Consider the following 21311-nt stretch of genomic DNA (forward strand, 5'->3'; position numbering starts at 1 on the left):
TTCTCTGCTGCCAATGACTGGAACGAACTGCAAAAATCTCTGAAGCTGGAGACTCTTACCTCCCTCACTAGCTTTAAGCACCAGCTGTCAGAGCAGCTCACAGATCACTGCACCTGTACATAGCTCATCTGTAAATAGCCCATCCAATCTACCTCATCCCCATACTGTATTTATTTATTTATCTTGCTCCTTTGCACCACAGTATCTAAACTTGCACATTCATCTTCTGCACATCCTACAATTCCAGTGTTTAATTGCTATATTGTAATTACTTTGTCACCATGGCCTCTTTATTGCCTTACCTCTCTTATCCTACCTCATTTGCACATGCTGTATATAGATTTTTTTACTCTACTGTGCTTTGGCAAAGTGGGTGGGGTTATATCCTTCCTGTTTGGCCCTGTCCGGGGGTGTCCTCGGATGGGGCCACAGTGTCTCCTGACCCCTCCTGTCTCAGCCTCCAGTATTTATGCTGCAGTAGTTTATGTGTCGGGGGGCTAGGGTCAGTTTGTTATATCTGGAGTACTTCTCCTGTCCTATTCGGTATCCTGTGTGAATCTAAGTGTGCGTTCTCTAATTCTCTCCTCCTCTCTTTCTTTCTCTCTCTCGGAGGACCTGAGCCCTAGGACCATACCCCAGGACTACCTGACATGATGACTCCTTGCTGTCCCCAGTCCACCTGGCCGTGCTGCTGCTCCAGTTTCAACTGTTCTGCCTTATTATTATTCGACCATGCTGGTCATTTATGAACATTTTAACATCTTGGCCATGTTCTGTTATAATCTCCACCCGGCACAGCCAGAAGAGGACTGGCCACCCCACATAGCCTGGTTCCTCTCTAGGTTTCTTCCTAGGTTTTGGCCTTTCTAGGGAGTTTTTCCTAGCCACCGTGCTTCTACACCTGCATTGCTTGCTGTTTGGGGTTTTAGGCTGGGTTGCTGTACAGCACTTTGAGATATCAGCTGATGGACGAAGGGCTATATAAATACATTTGATTTGATTTGATATTATTGATTGTATGTTTGTTTGTTCCATGTGTAACTCTGTGTTGTTGTATGTGTCAAACTGCTTTGCTTTATCTTGGCCAGGTCGCAGTTGCAAATGAGAACTTGTTCTCAACGAGCCTACCTGGTTAAATAAAGGTGAAATAAAATCAAAAATATCCCAGTCCACGTGATCGAAGCAATCTTGAAGCGTGGCATCAGATTGGTCGGACCAGCGCTGAACATTCCTGAGCACGGGCGTTTCCTGTTTCAGTTTCTGGCTATAGGCAAACAAAATTGAGTAGTTGTCAGATTTCCCGAAAGGACGACGATGGAGAGCTTTGTATGTGTCGCGGAAGTTACAGTAACAATGATCCAGAATTTTGCCAGCCTGGGTCGCCCATTCAATATGCTGATAAAATTTAGCGAGTGTCTGATAATGTGGCAAAACTGTGCTGTCAAAAACAACAAGAAATGTAATAAAATCATAGGTTACATGAATTGCTTTGATAAAGATTGCGTTGAAATTGAACTTGGAACAAAATTGAACTTGTCTGAACAAATTTGCAGTCGAAGCATCTTTAATAAACTAATTCAAGTGGTTTGATCAAATATGATCTGAAACTCTTTTGGTGATTGAATGTGTAATTGAATAATGTGACGTAAATGAAGTGTGATGGAATGTGCAAAAAAATGTGGGTGTACGTTAACGTTCAATAGAAATTGACCAATGAAAACACGCCTTTGAAAATATTTGGGAGAAAAAAATATATATTAGACAGCATCACTGATTGGTCAAGCAGCTGCTTTACCGGTGAGATGCACTGTTGAGCGCTACATCCACTTTAAAGATTCTGAATGGTTCACGCATAGGAGGCTGCTTGACACAGGTTTGTTTGCTGTTTAACTTTATGCTTTACCTATTCAATTATATTGTTCCAGGTTTGTGCTCAATAACTATGTAAAAATAATGAATACATTGTGTTTGTTTGCACCATAACATTGATAACTGGGTCATTTAAAAAACCCACCAGTCATCATAAATCGCTCAATTTTCAAAAGGTGTAGATGACTGGTGGATTCATTCGTTTTTAAATGTAGATGACCTCCATCATATTATCAATACAGATTACGTGATATCCAGGCTGGATAGGCTACGGATTTTAAGACGTAGGCCTATACTCGAAACATCACGAAAACAACTGTTCTCTTTTACAGGCGTTCCCTATTTCGTAACGTGCTTGGTGAATCAACACGTAGTCATTAAAATAGCTATGTCCTGTATAACGTTTTCTTCCTGTAAACTATATCAACCTCTTGCGACCACAAATTGTAAAACGGAATATCCGAGGCAGTCTAGTGGAAGAGGTTGAAGAAAAAGGTCGTATGAGGAAATAGTACGTTTTGTGCGACACTCAACTTTGTTTCGAAACGTTTATTAGCGTGATGCGCGCTGTTAGGACTTGTGAAAAGAGCCCGAATGACGCCATAGTTAGTTAGCTAATATTGCAATACAAGTCTAAAAGGAGACAAGGTATTCATTGTCAAACTCGTGTTGCGGCATCTCCCGCCTTGTCATTTGTATCGAGACTGTTTGCTGAGATGCTATCAGTGATTGTCGAAAAATATTATTGTGCTTTAAAAAAAAACTATTTAAACAAGCAATATAAAATACTATTTCCATTAGTAAAGCAAAAACGATAGGTTACTCCGAAATGGAAATACTTTTGATTTTGGGATTAAAATTCATTTTTATCACGTTGCATTTAAATGGAAAGTGTGATACCCGTTGACGTGATCAGGTTCTGTTGCAATTGCAATGTAGCAATATATTTTCATGGAGTAGCTTGTTGCATATTAATGCTGCATTTGGCCTACTCCGGTCTTGATTACATTTTTCAAAGGAAGGTTTATTTTTGCTCTTGCTAAACAGTTCATAAGCGTTAACCTTTTTAGTACAGGTGGCAAGAAAGATTTAGACCTATTGGTGTTACTAAATCGTCAATGTTCTTTGCCAGAAATCTGTAATGCACACTTTCTTAACCCTGCCCAGGCCAGCTCAGGGTGGCTGCAAGTTCACAGCTATTTCAAAGACATACACTTGTTACCAATGGTTGTAGCCTACTTATTAAGCCCAAATTCAAATAATTACGGGTGCCTTTGAAACTTGGTTGGGTAGAACATTTGACGTTTATAAGCTAGGCCTATACCTGGCTCAATGTGGCACATCAGACAACCACAGAGGAATTGTGTGGAATGTTGCCTGGAGTCTGTTTTTGACATTGACTTACTGAGTGTGCTGGTTTTAACTGCCTCTCCTGTTGACAATATTCTTGAGATGTGAACCCTTTATTTCACTGGATTGGTCTGCCATGTGGTTATCATGTGGAGTTGCATTTTTTCATATACTACAAAGGGGAGAGCATTTTGTCAGTGCATTACAGTACTGCTGATGACTTGTCAGGTTTAGGTGAATGTCTCTTAATGACTACAACCCCCAGGGGCAGTGTTCCTGAAACTCTGTAGTAGTCTGCATTATAAAAAAAGTTGCCATCTAAGGGGGAGTGGTGGCATGCCCCCCTGCAAAAATGTTTGCCCTTCAAAATCAGATTTAGTTTAATCTGATGTACCCCAATTTGTTAGTCAATTAAGTAGGTGCCTTAAAAGTAGGCAGCTGGCGCATATGGAACACATGAAAGGGGTCACCTGTGAGTTTCAGTGAGGTGAGATGTTCACAATGTCGCAGATAGAAGTGTAACAAATACAGGTAACATGGATTCTACTTGACAGACAACCATATCTGTTCTACTCTATGCTTTTATATATGAACGTATCTGTAACGTTGCACCATCCTGAACCGGTCCCTGTTTACACCCATTCATCATCCAGCCAGGTTGTGTGCCACCTGTTGCCTGGTTCCCAATCCCACCCTAGGTTTTTTTGACTAAAATGTCCTAGATCTGGTCTGAAACCAACCCCTATGGAACCTTTCTTTAGTAGCATGCATTCATGTCAAATGCAGATATGAACGGATGTGTTGACTGATAACCATGTGGCAACTTCTACAGAAGATCTTCACATGCCTTTTACTATATGTTACAAATGTATTCTGCTACGAAGTCTGGTTCGTATTTGCCTATGTTACATCTCTCCAAATGTGCTGCAAAATGGTGCCGACAGAGGGCTGCTTCTCTTCTAGTCCTTAGGAAACTTTGCAGTATTTATTTTAATGTATTTCTTACATTGTTAGCCCAGAATCTTGTTCCATAGAGCTGGGAAGAATTAGATATCAGAGCGGTGTCAACTTACCAGCACTATGACCAGGAATACGACTGTTCCGAAGCGGATCCTTTGTCCGGACTACCCAGGGAATTTGAGATGATTCCAGAGGCTGATCCAAAACAACCTCGCCAGAGAAGAGGTAGACGGAGCGGTCTTCTGGTCAGACTTTGAAGGCGCGCACACCACCCACCGCTTTCGAGTGTATTTCTTGCGAATGTCTCTAGATAACTGTTCTGCCTTATTATTATTATTATTGGACCATGCTGGTCATTTTATGAACATTTGAACATCTTGGCCATGTTCTGTTATAATCCCACCCGGCACAGCCAGAAGAGGACTGGCCACCCCACATAGCCTGGTTCCTCTCTAGGTTTCTTCCTAGGTTTTGGCCTTTCTAGGGAGTTTTTCCTGGCCACCGTGCTTCTACACCTGCATTGCTTGCTGTTTGGGGTTTTAGGCTGGGTTTCTGTACAGCACTTTGAGATATCAGCTGATGGACGAAGGGCTATATAAATAAATTTGATTTGAGATAATAAAGGTAGATGAAATTAGGGCAAGGGTTGCTTTCCAGAGAGACATCAGGGATTGTAACATACTCTGTTTCACAGAAAATGCTGTCTGAGTCGATACAACCACTTGGATTCTTTGTACGTTGCGCCGACAGGAATAAACATTTCTCCGGAGTCATTATAACTCGTTTTTTAACCCCTCCACAAATTTCTTGTTAACAGACTCTAGTTTTGGCAAGTCGGTTAGGACATCTACTTTGTGCATGACAAGTAATTTTTCCGACAATTGTTTACAGACAGATTATTTCACTTAAAATTCACTGTCACAATTCCATTGGGTCAAGTTTACATGTACTAAGTTGACTGCCTTTTTAAACAGCTTAGAAAATTCCAGTAAATGTTGTCATGGCTTTAGAAGCTTCTGATAGGCTAATTGACATAATTTGAGTCAATTGGAGGTGTACCTGTGGATGTATTTCAAGGCCTACCTTCAAACTCATTGCCTCTTTGCTTGACATCATGGGAAAATCAAGAAATCAGCCAAGTCCTCAGAAAAAAATGGTAGACCTCCACAAGTCTGCTTGATCCTTAGGAGCAATTTCCAAACACCTGAAGGTACCACGTTCACCTGTACAAACCGTAGTAGGTAAGTATAAACACCACGGGACCATGTAGCCGTCATACCACTCAGGAATGAGACTCGTTCTGTGTCCTAGAGATGAATGTGCTTAGTTGCGAAATGTGCATATCAATCCCAGAACGGCAGCAAAGGACCTTGTGAAGATGCTGGAGGAAACGGGTAAAAAAGTATCTAATATCCACAGTAAATTGAGTCCTATATTGACATAACATGAAAGTCCTCTCAACAAGGAAGAAGCCACTGCTCCAAAACGGCCATTTCAAAAATCCAGACTACGGTTTGCAACTGCACATGGGGACTAAGATTGTACTTTTTTGGAGAAAGGTCCTCTGCTCTGATGAAACAAATAGAACTGTTTGGCCATAATTACCATTGTTATGTTTGGAAGAAAAAGGGGGATGCTTGCAAGCTGAAGAACACTATCCCAAACATGAAGCATGGGGGTGGCAACATGTTGTGGTGCTTTGCTGCAGGAGGGACTGGTGCACTTCACAAACTAGATGCCATCATGAGGGAGGAAAATTGTGGATATATTGAAGCAACATCTCAAGACATCAGTCAGGAAGTTAAAGCTTGGTTTCAAATGGTCAATGACCCCAAGCATACTTTCAAATTTGAGGCAAAATGGCTTAAGGACAACAAAGTAAAGGTATTGGAGTGGTCATCCCAAAATGTTTGACCCATGTTTAACAATTTAAGGCAATGCTACCAAATACTAATTGAGTGTGTAAACGTCTGACCCACTGGGAATGTGATGAAAGAAATAAAAGCTGAAATCATTCTGACATTTCACATTCTTAAAATAAAGTGGTGATCCTAACTGACCTAAGACAGCGACTCTTTGCTATGATTTAAATGTCAGGAATTGTGAAACTGAGTTTAAATTTATTTGGCTACGGTGTATGTAAACTTATGACTTCAACTGTATCTCTCTCTCTCAAAACACTGGCGGGGGGAACACTTTAAAAAAAATATTAAACTATAGATTGCCCTTTTAAACTTTTGAAAATGCTTATTTACCGTGAAGACCAGTTGATTCTATTGTAAACAGTCTAGCTCTACACTTGATTTACTGCACTTGAGACGGTTTGCGATTTGGTTCAGCTTTGAACTCTGTTTACACAACTTAAAGGGGAAGTTGTCTTTTACCACAATCTATATTTTGTATTGAAATGTCATTTTCTAAAAGGGTCCAGACACAGAAGCACACAATCTTCTCTTTGTTGGGCATCATTTGAAAGACTTCTGTTCACTGATAATATATGGGAATCCATCGATTGCTAAGAGAATCCAATGTCCTGAGGATATCATTGAGGATCACAAAGTAGTGTTGAGGGATTTAGTGCTTTACTTTTTTAAAACTTTTTTTTAGGTCTTCGGCTTCAATATCATTTAAAACATTACATCTAATCTCTGCTCAGGCAGTAAGTCTGCCAGTCAGACCTATTTACTCCCCATACGGTACTTTAGCTAGCCTGCCTAAGACTATGCTTCAGAGCTGTCTGACAATCATTTGACTAGTTCTTCAAAGTACATATTTTGTCCCTTTTTTTTGTGTTGTACATTCCTCTCATCCGGTCTGTATCTGTCCAGAGATCTGTATATAATGACGAGATGCTCATGTTGTCGACATAACAATGGGGGTCGTGGTCCCAAAGGTGGGAAGGCAGGCAACAAGCTTACATCCAATGAAACACATTGGGTTTATTTAGGACAGATTTTTGCAGAGGTTTCACTCTCTCTTCGCCTCTTCCCGTCTGATCCATCTTCGTCAGCCAGAAACCAAAACTGAAGCAATGGATTATGGTTATTGTAGTTAATTACCACGTTTCTGAGAAACTAGGTGGAATATTAAAGCAGGAAGCATCAGTGACTCGGTCAATCAGAAATTGGTCAGATGAAGCAGCTGCTTAGCTACACGACTGTTTTGCTAGCACAGACTGGAATATGCTCCAGGATTTTTCCGATGGCATTGAAGAGTACACCACATCAGTCATTGGCTTCATCAATAAGTGCATTGATGTCGTCCCCACAGTGACCTTGTACATACCCCAACCAGAAGTCATGGATTACAGGCAACATTTGCACTGAGCTAAAGGGTAGAGCTGCTGCTTTCAAGGAGCATGGCTTTCAAACTATTACAGACTACAAATGGAAGCACATCCGAGAGCTGCCCAGTGACATGAGAGCATCAGCTGTTCTGGAAGACTGTGATCCCGTTCTCCGTAGCCATGTGAACAAGACCTTTTAAATAACATTCACAAGGCCGCATGGCCAGACGAATTACCAGGACGTCTACTCCGAGCATGCGTTGGCTTGTGTCTTCACTGACATTTTCAACCTCTCCCCGTCTGAGTCGGTATTACCGACATGTTTCAAGCACACCACCATAGTCCCTGCCTAAATGACTACCGACTCGCATCTGAAGCCGTGAAGTGCTTTGAAAGGCTGGTCCTGACTCACATCAACACCATTATCCTAAACTCTAGACCTGCCCCAATTTAACAATTTGGGCAGATTGCATCTGCTGCATTTCCTTCTGACCTGTGTATAATATGATTTTAAAACAATCCATAACTTTAAAAAAATAATTGAATGATTCTGTGGCCAAATCATGCTTTAGTAGCCTATTTTGAATACTTTATTTACATCTGTGTAGACTGGATTAGGCTATATAATTTTGGCACTTTAAAAAAATTCAATTTACTTTAGGAAAAGCTTCTTCTAGCCTTATGCATGCGCTGCCTATGCTTACATATGAAAAACGTAACCTCATTCATTATTTGAGTATAGGCTTCGGATTCCATCCGTTTCTTAGGCAATTCTAAATACATTTTAAAAAATCCATCCATAGGCTATATGTAAGGACCATATTAAATTAAGAATAGTCTGATGGGTGAGAATATTATCAAGTGCTTGTTAAATTGTGAATGAGACTGAAGTGTGTGCAGCCTGCGCAAGAAGCAGAGCTCGGGCCTTTCTTCAAATCATCATTAGTCGCATCATGCAGACTTTAAGTATATAAAAATCTAAAAGTATTGCCTAACATTTATCACAACTGAAGTCTCAAAGAACTCTAAATGAAGCCAGTAGGAGGACCTGTTTCTTTCGTTAATTGCTCAACACAGAATAGCCGCATGTGTGCGCTCCCTCGGAAATCATTTGAAGAAAATATCCTTTCTATTCAGCTGTGTTTAATTGTATTCCTCATACTGTAAAATAGTGCCACAGAATTATAAGTAAACCTTGTCTGCTAAATGAACTAGTGTAGCCCACAGCCAGATCGGGCCTAACATAAATTAAACTCAGAATATGCAATTCAGTTCTTCTGAAATGGACTACAGTTTCTTTAGACCTTTCCTAAAATAAATAATGGATTTATTGTGATGGTGTAGACTGTAGTCCTCCCATGAGCCCCTTTCCATTTAACCAGCATCCTCACCCACTGAGCACTGACTGACACCGGATGTCCATGGACGTTAAAATTTGGTCAATCCGCCCTGGCCTTGATTTTTAACGTCCACAGTCGTCAGGACCGGCCTTCATTTGGTCCAAACGGACGTCCATTCAGATTTGGACCGGACCTAATCTGAAACAATCATAATGTCTGTTTCACAAGTTTGCAGAGTACAGTAAAGAAAGTAGAGTATTGTGAAGCAGAGTACAGTAAAGGGTTTAGTACTGTACTGTCGCATATAGCACACATTAGAGCACACAAGTGGGTTACACTACTGTGTATATACTCTGCTTTGCTCTACTGTGCTGTACTTAGAAGTCACACGTTTGGACATCAAAGATTGGTACAGATTTGGTCCGGACCAACAATTCTGTTTTGTGGAGCTCATTAAAATAATACAGAATGTATCAAACATCTCCAATCCAAAATCAAATCTAGAATCTGCTTTCTATTTCGCAACAAAGCCTTCACGCACGCTGTACAACTGACCCAATTTACCTACCTCATCCCCATACTGTTTTTATTTATTTACTTTTCTGCTCTTTCGCACACCAGTATCTCTACCTGCACATAACCATCTGATCATTTATCACTCCAGTGTTAATCTGCAAAATTGTAATTATTCACCTAGCTCATGCCTTTTGGAAAATGTATATGAACTTTTTTTTTTTATTGAGTTTATTGTTTCATGTCTAACTCTGTCTGTTCACACTGCTATGCTTTGTCTTGGCCAGGTCGCAGTTGTAAATGAGAACGTATTCTCAACTAGCCTACCTGGTTAAATAAAGGTGAAATGACGAATGGCATTCATAGCCATCATAATGAAATTCTGTGTAGTATAGATCAGGGTCCCACTTCACTTACTGTGGTTCAATTAACAAAAGACATTTTATTTGTATTTAAATTTAAAAATAACTCTGTAATAGCTGACACATCATTCTTTCTGCAGACTTTTTAAAAAAATTATTAATTTGGAGCAGATATTTAAGAGTTTATGGGAAACATGGTCACGGGATTTTACCAAACTGCATCGGCACAGTTCTTCCAGTAAATGTATTTTTGTAACAATGTCTGTGTAAATTAAGTAGTCCTTGTGCGTGGTGTTGATTGGTTTGTTACCTTGTTTGCCATACGTTTTTAAGTCACAACGCAATGCTCTAACACGGGTTGCTGCGACTCACACAGACTAATTTCTCCACTCTACAAATGTGTGATTATCATGTGGCGCATTGGAGGATTCTTGTCCTGTCAGCTTTGAAGTACAATGACAGCATTCATACCAAGCCATTCAAGGAAATCTGGAAATGGAGGCTTGTGGTGTGGGGTAGAACTCTTGGTCCTCTCTCGCTGTCGTCACAAATGTTCAGAGTATCTCACATGAGAATCTAGTATTTTCTACTACAGATTACGGAGCTCTCTCTCACCGCACTCTGGAACCGGGCCAAGGGCGCACTGCCTCACCGCTGCGATCCGCCTGCTCTGCCTGTCTTTGGCAGGCGTTACTATTACTGAGAGCCCCACTCCGTTGAGTGGGAAGTTAGTGCTAAACTTTCTCTTTAAACGGCTAAATGAGCTAAAACTGAGATTAAGGGTATTTAATACTTTCCATCAATGGTTAAATTGTTTTGAGTTTGTAGCATTTCAGTATAATGGTGTGGTGATTAAAATGTTTGCAGGAATTTTTATAGGGACTATAGAATTGTTAAATACAGAATGTATAGCCACATTGGCATCAGCAAATCAAACTTAAGTTGTCACGTGCCGAATAATGTATACGGTAAGGTTTAGACCTTAGCGTGAAATGCATACTTACAAGCCCTTAACCAACAGTGCAGTTCAATAATAGTTAAGAAAATATCTACCAAATAAACTAGAGTAAAATAATAAGGCTATATACAGGGGGTACCGAGTCAGTGTGGGGGTAGAGGTTAGTCGAAGTAATTTGTACATGTAGTTAAGGGTGAAGTGACTGCATAGATGATAAACAGCAGTGTGCAAAAGAAATGGAGGGGGGAGGTCAATGTAAATAGTCCGGTGGCCATTTTTATTATTTGTTCAGCAGTCTTATGGCTTAGTGGTAGAAGCTGTTAAAGGGGCCTTTTGGTTCTAGACTTGGCGCTCCTGTACCACTTGCTGTGCTGTAGCAGAGAAAGTCTATGACTTGGTTGACTGGAGTCTCTGAACATTTTTTGGGGGGGGCTTTCCTTTGACAAAGCCTATTATACATGTCCTGGATGGCAGGAAGCTTGGCCCCAGTGATGTACTGGGCCATACGCACTACCCTCCAGTGCACTACCCTCCAGTGCACTACCCTCCAGTGCACTACCCTCCAGTGCACTACCCTCCAGTGCACTACCCTCCAGTGCACTACCCTCTGCAGTGCACTACCCTCTGCAGTGCACTACCCTCTGCAGTGCACTACCCTCTGCAGTGCACTACCCTCTGCAGTGCACTACCCTCTGCAGTGCACTACCCTCTGCAGTGCACTACCCTCTGCAGTGCACTACCCTCTGCAGTGCACTACCCTCTGCAGTGCACTACCCTCTGCAGTGCACTACCCTCTGTAGTGCACTACCCTCTGTAGTGCCTCTTCCAGTTCAAATTGAGCAATCGCTGTTCTGATGTCCAGAACAATTTTCGGTTATGCGTAGCCAGAGTGCTGTGAACCGTTGATGTAAAAAAACGGCTTTAGAAATAAAATATTTGGTTCACCACTGGATGCCAAATTGTATCCTGTAACACTATGTATTTTTGAACTGAGGTATCAACTGAACCGTGACACAAACGATTAATGAACTGACACATGTATCTAGTAAACCTTTGCACCCCTACATTTTTTTTGAATGAAAAGACAGCAGGTTTGACCCTTTGTTTATGAAGCTAGATGTAGAGCGATGCGTAGCGAAAGCTAGTATTCTCTTAATGATCATGGTTATAAATGGCTTTTTGACAAACTCACATGCAGTTTAAAATTAAACGAGGTGAAAATTGGGTCTGATGTATTAATTAGAAATTTTCCTCTGCCATGTTTTTAGGATTCATAGCCCAGACAGATTCTCAGTTGCAATCTAAATGTGCTGACCCTGTGCTGACCCTGGTTTAGTTTGTAAATGGGAATGATGGATCTTGGCAAATAAAATGATTGTACTTTCTTTCGTTTTGGGTGCTCATATCCCAAAATTCAAAACTGTGGCAGTTATCAGCAGTCGGTGGCACCATCAGTGCTAAGTGGTTGACTCGGCAGTGCAGAGTGATGGTCCGAGCCTCATGGAATCTTGACAGAGTATGGGTAGTTTAGGAAAGCCTGTTCCCATATGTTTGCGCTACATTTATGCATGAACATAAGAGTTGGAAAGACTGCACAAACAGATCTGGGACTGGGCTAAGGGTACTAACTGTCGTTAGGTCCTGTTGACAGGGCTGAGAGGGGCTGCAGTCACCAAGCCATACCTGCAGTGCGGACAACCTTGGCTCCACTTCACCCTGTCCCTCCCCAATGTCCCAATTCTATATGACCCTGTACAGTGAGGACATGTTTCTGAGCGTGGTTGATTTCCTCTCAGGGGTCACCTGGTGTCCTGAAAGCAGCCCTCCCACCAAAGTCACCTTTGTGTACAAAGCGGCGTGGGAATTGAGGGTGAGAGGTGACACTGCGTCCGTGTGGAGCTAATTATCGCAGATTGATCCTTTGGCAGTGACTTCCACCTCCCCCGCACCCTACAGTCAGTCCACAGCTGGCCACCTCAGTCACGCTAGTCTAGATTTATTTCACTGCAAGGGAGCAGGGAGGTCATTCTGTTAGGCTTCCCCAACGTGTGTGTCATATGTTAACAACTTTATGAATAGAATTACAATCCCCCTGCCCCTTTACCACCATCTTCCAGGGCTATGTGTAGCTAATGTTGAATTATCAATGAGGCATCTGTGCTTAACAAATCATAACACTCGCGTGAACACAGCCTATTCAATAACTGAATAGTGCATGGCAGTTTCAAACAAAATGTTATTAGTCACATGCACCTAATACAAACAGGTGTTGGTAGACCTTACAGTAAAATGCTCACTTATGAGACCTTAACCAACAGTGCAGTTAAAAAAAAAAAAATCTGAATAAGATAGTAACAAGTAATTAAAGAGCTACAGTAAAATAAAAATAGTGAGTTGAGAGGGGTATTTCTGTATGCCAAAGGTTGTTGCGCTAGGGTATCCATACTATGCTAATTCAGGAGTGAATCAATATGCTACAGGGATGGTGCTGCTGACATTTTCTTCCAATTGATTGCCTTTATCACTGAGCCTGGAAGCCTGGTGGCTTTGGTCCTGAGAATTCAAGGTGAATTTAGGAGGGGCTTTTCAGGAGGGTGCAATGTTACAGAATTGCATTGATTTCACTAAAGTGAGATCTATTTGAATAAGATTTTATATCTGCAGTTGTAAGGTTCAGAATGTCCCACTTCACTGAATACACTGTATCTAGAAGTGGATTAGCTGGTTTTGTGACAGAAATGCCTAGAGGGCTTACACTAACTGTAAACAAACTGGGCTAGAACGCTGCTTTTGCACAACTTTAGCTTTAAGCTGCTAAAGATAACAGAATTCTTTAGAAGACTAGGGATTTTGTGTTTCTGGACCAGGCCTAGGAGTGGGAATGGGCTAGGCATTGTATCTGAAGCAACCCCAGACTGGAGAGGTGTGTTGTGTATGCGTGCCTTTTTAGACCTGGGTTTCAAGTACTTGAAAAATAATTTAAATCTACCTGTTTGAGCCTGCCTGGCTTGATAAACTAATAGAAAAGCCCCAAAACTTCAAATCCTGCCCATCTGGCACTCCAGGCAGACTTGCGACATGGGGCCATGCATTATGTTGATACATGAGGTGACGGTGGCAGATGAATGGCACAGCAATCTGCCTCAGGATTTCGTCACGGTATTGTCTGTAGCTTATGCCTGCCCATATCATAACCCCACCCCCACTATGGGGCACTCTGTTCCCAACATTGATTCGAACTGTTTGCCCACATGACACCATGGTTCAGTTGAAACTGGGAGTGAACTGTGATGTGACTTCTCCAGCGTGCTGGTGAGCATTTGCCCACTGAAGTCTGGTATGACACCGAAGAACAGTCAGGTCAGACCCTGGTGAGAACGGCGAGCACACGCATGAGCTTCCATGATGGTTTCTGACAGTTTGTGCAGAAGTTCTTTGGTTGTGAGAACCCACAATTTTGTCAGCTGTGAGTGACTGGTCTCAGATCTCACTGGTGATGAAGCTGGATGTGGAGGTCCTGGGCTTGCCTGGTTACACGTGGTTTGCGTTTGAGGCCGGTTGGATGTACTGCCAAATTCTCTAAAATGACATCTGCTACAGATCCTGGTTCGGTACCGGGCTGTGTTGCAGCTGGCCGCGACCAGGAGAACCATTTGGCCCAGCGTCGTCTGGGTTAGGGAGGGTTTTGCCGGCATGTCCTTGTCCCATCGCGCTCTAGCGTCTCCTGTGTCGGGCACATGCATGCTGACATGGTCGCCAGGTGTACCGTTTTCTCCATCACATTGGTGTGGCTGGCTTCTGTGTCAAGGAGCAGTGTGCGGGTTGTTTCAGAGGACACACAGCTCACGACCTTCGCCTCTCCCGAGTTTGTACGGGAGTTTCAGTGAAAGGACCAGACTAACTACCAAAAAGGGGGTAAAATTATGGCAGCGGCTTAAGGAAGAAAAACCTTAAGAGATACAACTCTGGTGGCCGTTCCTGCAGTCAGCATGCCAATTGCACACTCCCTCAAAATTAGAGATCTGTGGCATTGTGTTGACAAAACGGCATATTTTAGTGGCCATTTATTGTCCCCAGCACAAGGTGCTGTAATGATCATGCTGTTTCATCAGCATCTTGATATGCCACACCTGTCAGGTGGATGGATTATCTTGGCAAAGGATGCTCACTAACAGGGATGTAAACAATTTTGTGCACATAATTTGAGAGCAATAAAGCTTTTCTTGCACATAGAACATTTTGTTTTATTACAGCTCATGAAATATGGGACTAACACTTAAAATATTGTTCAGTTCCCTTCTCATGGAAACTGTCTGTTTTTATCCCCTACAGTTGTCCTGTGTGCGTACTTTGTTTGCTGCAGCATATTCAAAACTTTAGTACTTATGCCCTGCACATTTTCAAAGTAGCCTACCATTTAACAACTGGAATTCCAGGCTGTTTTTTACTATTTTATATTTTGAACATGGCTTAGGTTAACCGCTTTTCTTTTTAAGCAAGTTAGGAACTAAGTTATACTCTACTCTATTAGCTACTTTTACTTATCTTTAACATCACATATCCAGGGGATCTCCAAGAATGTTTCTGTATAAACCTAGCTAGTCTGACTCATGCACTTGACTTGCCCTGAAATGACTGAACCACTTTCTTTTTAGCTGGGCCTGGGGGGGCCAAAATCCAGCTGGATTGTGGCCCCCACACTCCTCCGTTTTCTGGTTGAGTGGGGTGACTGGTGGCCGAGCACTGCCATTGGCCTGTCATCTTCCAGGCCTATTATGGAGGGGCTGGCTGTAGGGAGAACAGCAGTAGAGGGTTACCTTTAGCCTGGAAACGAGTCCCAGCCAAGCCATGTGACGCCTGGTGCAGTGTCCCTTTTCCCTGCTCTCCCCGGCCAGCTGAATGAGACGAGCGCACACATGCACCTTGTGTGTGTGTGTGGAGTATATACATGCATATACAGACGCTTGTATGCACATACCACACACTGAGGAGTGTGAGCAAGTTGGTATGGAAACGATGATAACAGAGGGAGATGTCAATGGTTTTAAGTATATCGAGCATTCTGCTGTAGTTAGTTACAAACTGTTCCTTGTTTGCCCTAGTCTTAAGAATTCCACCATTTTGTTTGACCTAAAAGGTGTTCCATATCTGGAGGTTGTATTGTAAATACAGCAACATTTACCTCTTCCTTGTTACAATCTCTCATTTCCCTGTCACTGGCAGTGTGTGTGTGCCAAGCTACCAGTGCGGGAATGGTCTACCTCAGATCCAGTTTACGTGAGATTAGATTCTTCGTAATTAACATGTTTCAGATGTGATGGATCTGCCATTAACATCCTGGACTAAATCTTCAAATCACTGATGGGGCTTTCATGGTTAGGGCTGCCACAGTAATTCTGTAATCGTGTAACCGACGATAATGGATGAAGACATCATGAAAATAAATATAATACATAAAGAAATATATTTAATATTTTTAAACTTGAAGTCCAGTTCAGAACAAATTTTTATTTACACTCATGGCCTATTTCCCCCCTCCCCGGCCAAACCCGGATGATGCTGGGCCAATTGTGCAGCGCCCTATGGGACTCCCGATCAGGGCCGGTTGTGACAGCCTGGGAACAAACCAGGGTCTGTAGTGATGACTCTAGTAATGTAGTGACTGACTGAAGATGGCCAGGCATTAAAGACCAGACGTGTGGTTGAGTCCATTTCCACGGTAACATGGACTCTTTACAACGTGATGAAATGTTGCTGCTCCTTGTTTTAGCTCTGTTATAGCAAACATCAGCAAATACATGTACCCAATGGCTTACCACAAATTGGGCACACTGTCACTTGACAGATATGTATCAGCAAGTTAGGCTAGCTAACCCCAAGCTGTCAGTTTAGTTATAAGTAAACAATATCTGATTTGAGACTTTGGTTGCTTAGGCAACCCCCCCTGTTTGAAAGGGGGTGTCGCCCTACTATTCATAGTTGTGAGAACTAAGAGGTCTACTGTAGCTCAGTCCCTCTGGGAGCAACTGCTACTACTTCAGGGATACAAGGTAAAGGTACCTCTACTGTATGATATACAGATACAAAGCAGTTACTTTTGTCTTTTTGTGGCTATTTTTCAATGATTGTCGCATAATGTGAATATCTCAGGGTTTTTGTCACCTCTGCATTAGCCACCTAGTTCCTAGTATTACAGCTTCAATGAACTGGGGTTTTAGTAATTGTATTCATGCTTGGAATTGATCAAGTGTAGTCATCTCATTTGGCAAGTTTAAGTCGTGTGATGCGACAAACCTAATGTAAAATGATTAGTTGGAAGAATTTTGGTCAATGGAACAGGCTTTACACATACACTGATTTTGGTCTTTCTATATGGGCCACTTTCATCCTTTATCATTATCAAATTATCTGTTAAACCTTATGCATCGCACATTTGGTTATTAATTGTGTAAACTTTACGATCAGCAAATGGCTATCTTCCAAGTGTGATGTTTTACTGGTCTGATATCGACAGCAGGGATCAAGTTAGAACAGCCTCTTGGGACATATTGCTTGAGGGATAATAAAAAAAAGTGAAGTCAAATGTAAGGCCTATGGGCAGCAGCCTAAGGGCCAAGAGACTGAACAGGTTTTTGTACCAAGGGTGGAAATGTATGTACTGAAGTGTTTTAACTTAAATGTAAATGTAAATGTAATAATTTGATGAGCCCTCTGCTTAACCTCAGGACAGCATCTGTGTCATTTGACTTAAATTGACTTGAAATAAAGATGGTCTATTTCAAGTGATGAATTGCTTTTTGACTCACGATTCATAACCAGGTGAAGTATTAGATGAAAGTTTGATTAGAAATGATTCCTCCTACTAATTTTGACTCAGAAATGTGAACGAAGCATATCTTTTATATTTAGAAAAATGTCTTAGGCTAAATGTGACTGCAGCTGTTGGAAGTCAAAATTGAGCCATCACCCTGTTGAAATAACCCTTTTCAGTCATCAATAGTGGCAGGCAGTCTGGGGACAAAGAGCATAGGGTGACCTGTTTCTCTATCGCTCTCTGATTTCTATAATTGTGCCATTTGTTATGGAGGCTATGGGAGGACAGGATGAAGACTCTTTGAGACTGTAGTGCAGTTACCAATGGTAACTCACCTCTGTCCTATAAAGCTCTTTTTAAGAGCAACAGGCTCGTCAAAAAATATTCTGTCACAATTGAACTAAAATGAGAGGAGTGTAGTCTTAAGTTTTAAAGACCCTTGACGGTTTTAATGCTAAAAGGTAATGCAACATTCAGTTTGGCTGACTATTGTATTGACAGAAGAGATGTTGACATTGAGAGAACATGTTGAGGTGACCTGTGACGGTCACACTGGTCTCCATGTGGCAACAGTGACTAGAGCCTCAGAACCTTGTACTATAATACTTCCTGAAGGTAATACTGTTATAATTTTTTTTTTTTAGCAATTTCATTTTTTGCTCAAGACTTTACAAAATAAAAATAGATTCTGGTTTTGTTATCTGCTCCCAAGTATTCCCACCTTCAATAGCGAGATCCCATACAAATGTAAGCAAGGTTTGAAAAGTTTTAGTAAAATAACTGTTTGGGCTTCGTGGTCAATTTGCAATTTACAAAATATTTGTTTTTATGCTCCAGTCCCCGACGAGCCGCTCAAACAATCGACCCGCGGCTGGTTCTTGGATGTCATAAGGTGTATGCACCAATTTGTAAGTCGCTCTGGATAAGAGCGTCTGCTAAATGACTTAAATGTAAATGTTCTTGTTGGTGATCCATGCTGTAGAAAGTATCCACACCCCCTTACAGTTTTTGCATCACGCCCTGGACTATCAATCCCACCCTCTTTGCTTGGATCAATTAAACCGTGCTGTATTATGAGAACAATGAAGTGTTTATACAGGGCCCTGGCCTTGTGTGCAGGGAAGAGGGGATTCCAGTGGGCTCACTATCAAAACACTTCAAACAGGAAATGTCACCATGTCTTACTTCCCCACTAAAACGAGATGTGTCAGTGTGCTGATATTGTCATGGAAACCTGTGTTCAGGATTGTTTTGAGTGTCAGATTGCCTCCCTTAAGGCATTCGTTATGTTTGCAAGTCAAGTGTATGGCGACGGGAAAATAATAGAATATAATACGAGGAGCTATATTTTCCTCCCTTGGTTTGAGGTGTTGCACTAAACCCTTTCTCTCACATCTTGTTTACATTTCACATGAAATTTGTGGCTCTCTGTCTCAATGTTCTGAAGTGGTTTCCTCTAGTGTTATTTCCGTCAGCTGCACTGGTCTAAGATTGCATGAGATGAAGGAAGCCTACTATTACTGTCTCTTTCAGACGTCTAGTTATTGTAGGTGAGTGGACAACAAAAAGGAAGCTATTTGAGAATAATAGGACCAACCACTTTCACTAGTACCTGCTACTTTAATGTTTGCAGAACCAAGGGCTTAAGGTAGTTGGCAATAGTGTAACTCTACCTCAACCAAAGCTCCTTGCAGTCAAACATGTCACCCAAAATGTCCTCAGTGTGCAGGGTGGGAGACAGGAACCGGGCACTAGTCATCCTGTGGTGATTATTGCTTTCCCCTATGCAGTTCTTTAATCTCTTATATATTGATGGGGGTGCTAGGGGATGGAAATGTAACTTTCTTTCTCCCTCCTGGCCAAAGACTCCAGATATGTAAGTGTTACACTGTCATTTAAAAACAATTCTCTCTAGACAACAGACGTGATGCAGATGCAAGCCCAGGACCTCCTGAGACAGCTGCAGATCCCAGAGCTGGAGGATGTGTGCCAGTACATGCACAGCCTGCCCGCCAACATCCTGATGGGCGTGGGCGCCCTTGCCGCCCTCGCCACCTACTGGTACGCCACGCGGCCCAAGGCCCTCAAGCCGCCCTGCGACCTCAACATGCAGTCAGTGGCCATGACGGTAAGGGAATGCTTTCGTTACTTTAGTTTTATGATCAAATCCCAGATTGCTCTTTGGACTTGTGCTGGAACATTAAAATGTGCATAGGTTTCCTTAGTTTCTAAGACAACTTGTGTAACTGCATAAGAGGAAGTGATGAGGAAATACCAGTTATGGATTTGTCAACAAAAAAGGCTACACGTTACAAGAACTGTCTATAGATGCAGCAGTCTTCATTACTGTATGGCATTGTACTTGTCCACAGTAAGTTATTCTTGTGTGCTTTTCTGAAGAGTGTTCTAATGTTAAATTGGTTTAAGGAAGTTCAACAGTTGACAGTTAACATGGGTACTTTGGACAATGTGTCCCATGTGTTTTCAGACCTGTTTGTCTGCACAGGTTAATATGTAGGTTAATTTTGTTAACACTCTGAAGCGTTGGCCCAGATTTTTCCATTTCAACTTTCAAAATATTCCATCTCTGTAACGGAGTAGGAGGCCAGACAACAATTGTGCTTGTCTGAGCATGTAGTCTGACTATTTACATTTTTGAGTGTCACTGAATGTCTGTGCATGAGCACCAGTACAGATTGAAGCATTTTAATGGACTCTCCTGATTTGATTGGATACCAAGTAAATCCCTGTATTTATCTTGTTTAAGAAGTGAGATTAGTGTGTGTGTGAGCGCACACACCCCGGTGCTTGCAGTGGGAGGACTTGAGAAAGCTGTTCCGGCCTACGTAAACACTAAGTTCTTCGCTGTGCCAGCACTGCATTCCTCAAGTCATCTCTTATTTTTCTTTGTGTGCTGAAGACAATGAAAATTTGTAATAGAACTGCGTTGTGTGTGCGCGGTGTAACTAGTGTCTTTGTCCTTTCAGCCAGTCTCTATTCGACGTACAGTACAAAGTCATTATGCAGACAGATACTCATCATGATTCACGACTAATGGAAAATACAGGGGTGGACACCTTCTCTTCTAGCATCTACTGCCTGTTTCTAAGTGAAGTTTTGAAATGGCCTGTTTTTCAAAAAAGTTGGAACATGTCAAGTATTTTTTTGCTTGTTTGAGAAGTAGCAGTGGCTTTGAACACACACTACACAAACCCTAATGATTTAGTTACCCTATTCTAGATGCTGATCTTGGGTCAGTTTAGCATTTTCCATATAAATGTTCAAGGTTAGGATTGGGTGAAGGAAGCTGATCCTAGATCTGTGCCTTGAGGAAACTTCACCCAGAGAGACCACAAGGATGTGACTGGGCTTGTCAGTATGGGCCCCTTCATCACCATGGCGACAGTCTAGGCTATGTTCCATTCCAGAGTATTTAGCCACCCCTTCTCACTTCACCCAGCTACAACTTGACTGGTGAAAGCGATCCTTTAAGATCTGAAAAGCAGATCTTGCCCCTTCACACTCATTCACTGTGAGGTGGAAGGTGACCAGTTTCTCTAACCTCAGCCACCCCAGGTAGGCTAGCTTTATTCAGTCATTTCAGATCCTCAAAGGGGGAATGGGCTAGGAAAACTTTCTGCAATGAAAAGCAGGCTTACTGTGTTGTCTAGTGCAGCTGTGACCAACTTCGCAGAGCACATGGCAGTGTAGTGGAGTATATTTTTGCTCTGTGGTTCACGGCTGCAAGAATGGACTGGCCATAGGGCAATTAAGACAAATGCCAGATGGACTGGTCCATCTTATGCCCGTGGACATGTGTAAATATTTTTGCATAGAATGATCCCAGTTTGGTTAATAG

General features: G+C 42.0%; 1 protein-coding gene across 2 annotated transcripts in view; it reads left to right on the forward strand.

Annotated features, from left to right (window-relative positions):
* The first annotated feature begins 1754 nt into the window (after nucleotides 1-1754).
* Nucleotides 1755-21311, forward strand: part of LOC118362898 (long-chain-fatty-acid--CoA ligase 1-like) — a 40619-nt gene continuing 21062 nt past the window's right edge. Inside the window, exons 1-2 of one of the 2 annotated variants that reach the window (XM_035743619.2) lie at nucleotides 1755-1873; nucleotides 19368-19580. In XM_035743619.2, coding sequence (XP_035599512.1) covers nucleotides 19380-19580 — 201 coding nt within the window. In that variant the 5' untranslated portion in view covers nucleotides 1755-1873; nucleotides 19368-19379. Of the gene's footprint in view, nucleotides 1874-16668; nucleotides 16689-19367; nucleotides 19581-21311 lie in introns of those variants that run through there. The other variant, XM_052486570.1, reaches the window with a different exon arrangement.

This window comes from Oncorhynchus keta, chromosome 29 (genome assembly GCF_023373465.1).
Source record: "Oncorhynchus keta strain PuntledgeMale-10-30-2019 chromosome 29, Oket_V2, whole genome shotgun sequence".
Classification (NCBI taxonomy): domain Eukaryota; kingdom Metazoa; phylum Chordata; class Actinopteri; order Salmoniformes; family Salmonidae; genus Oncorhynchus; species Oncorhynchus keta.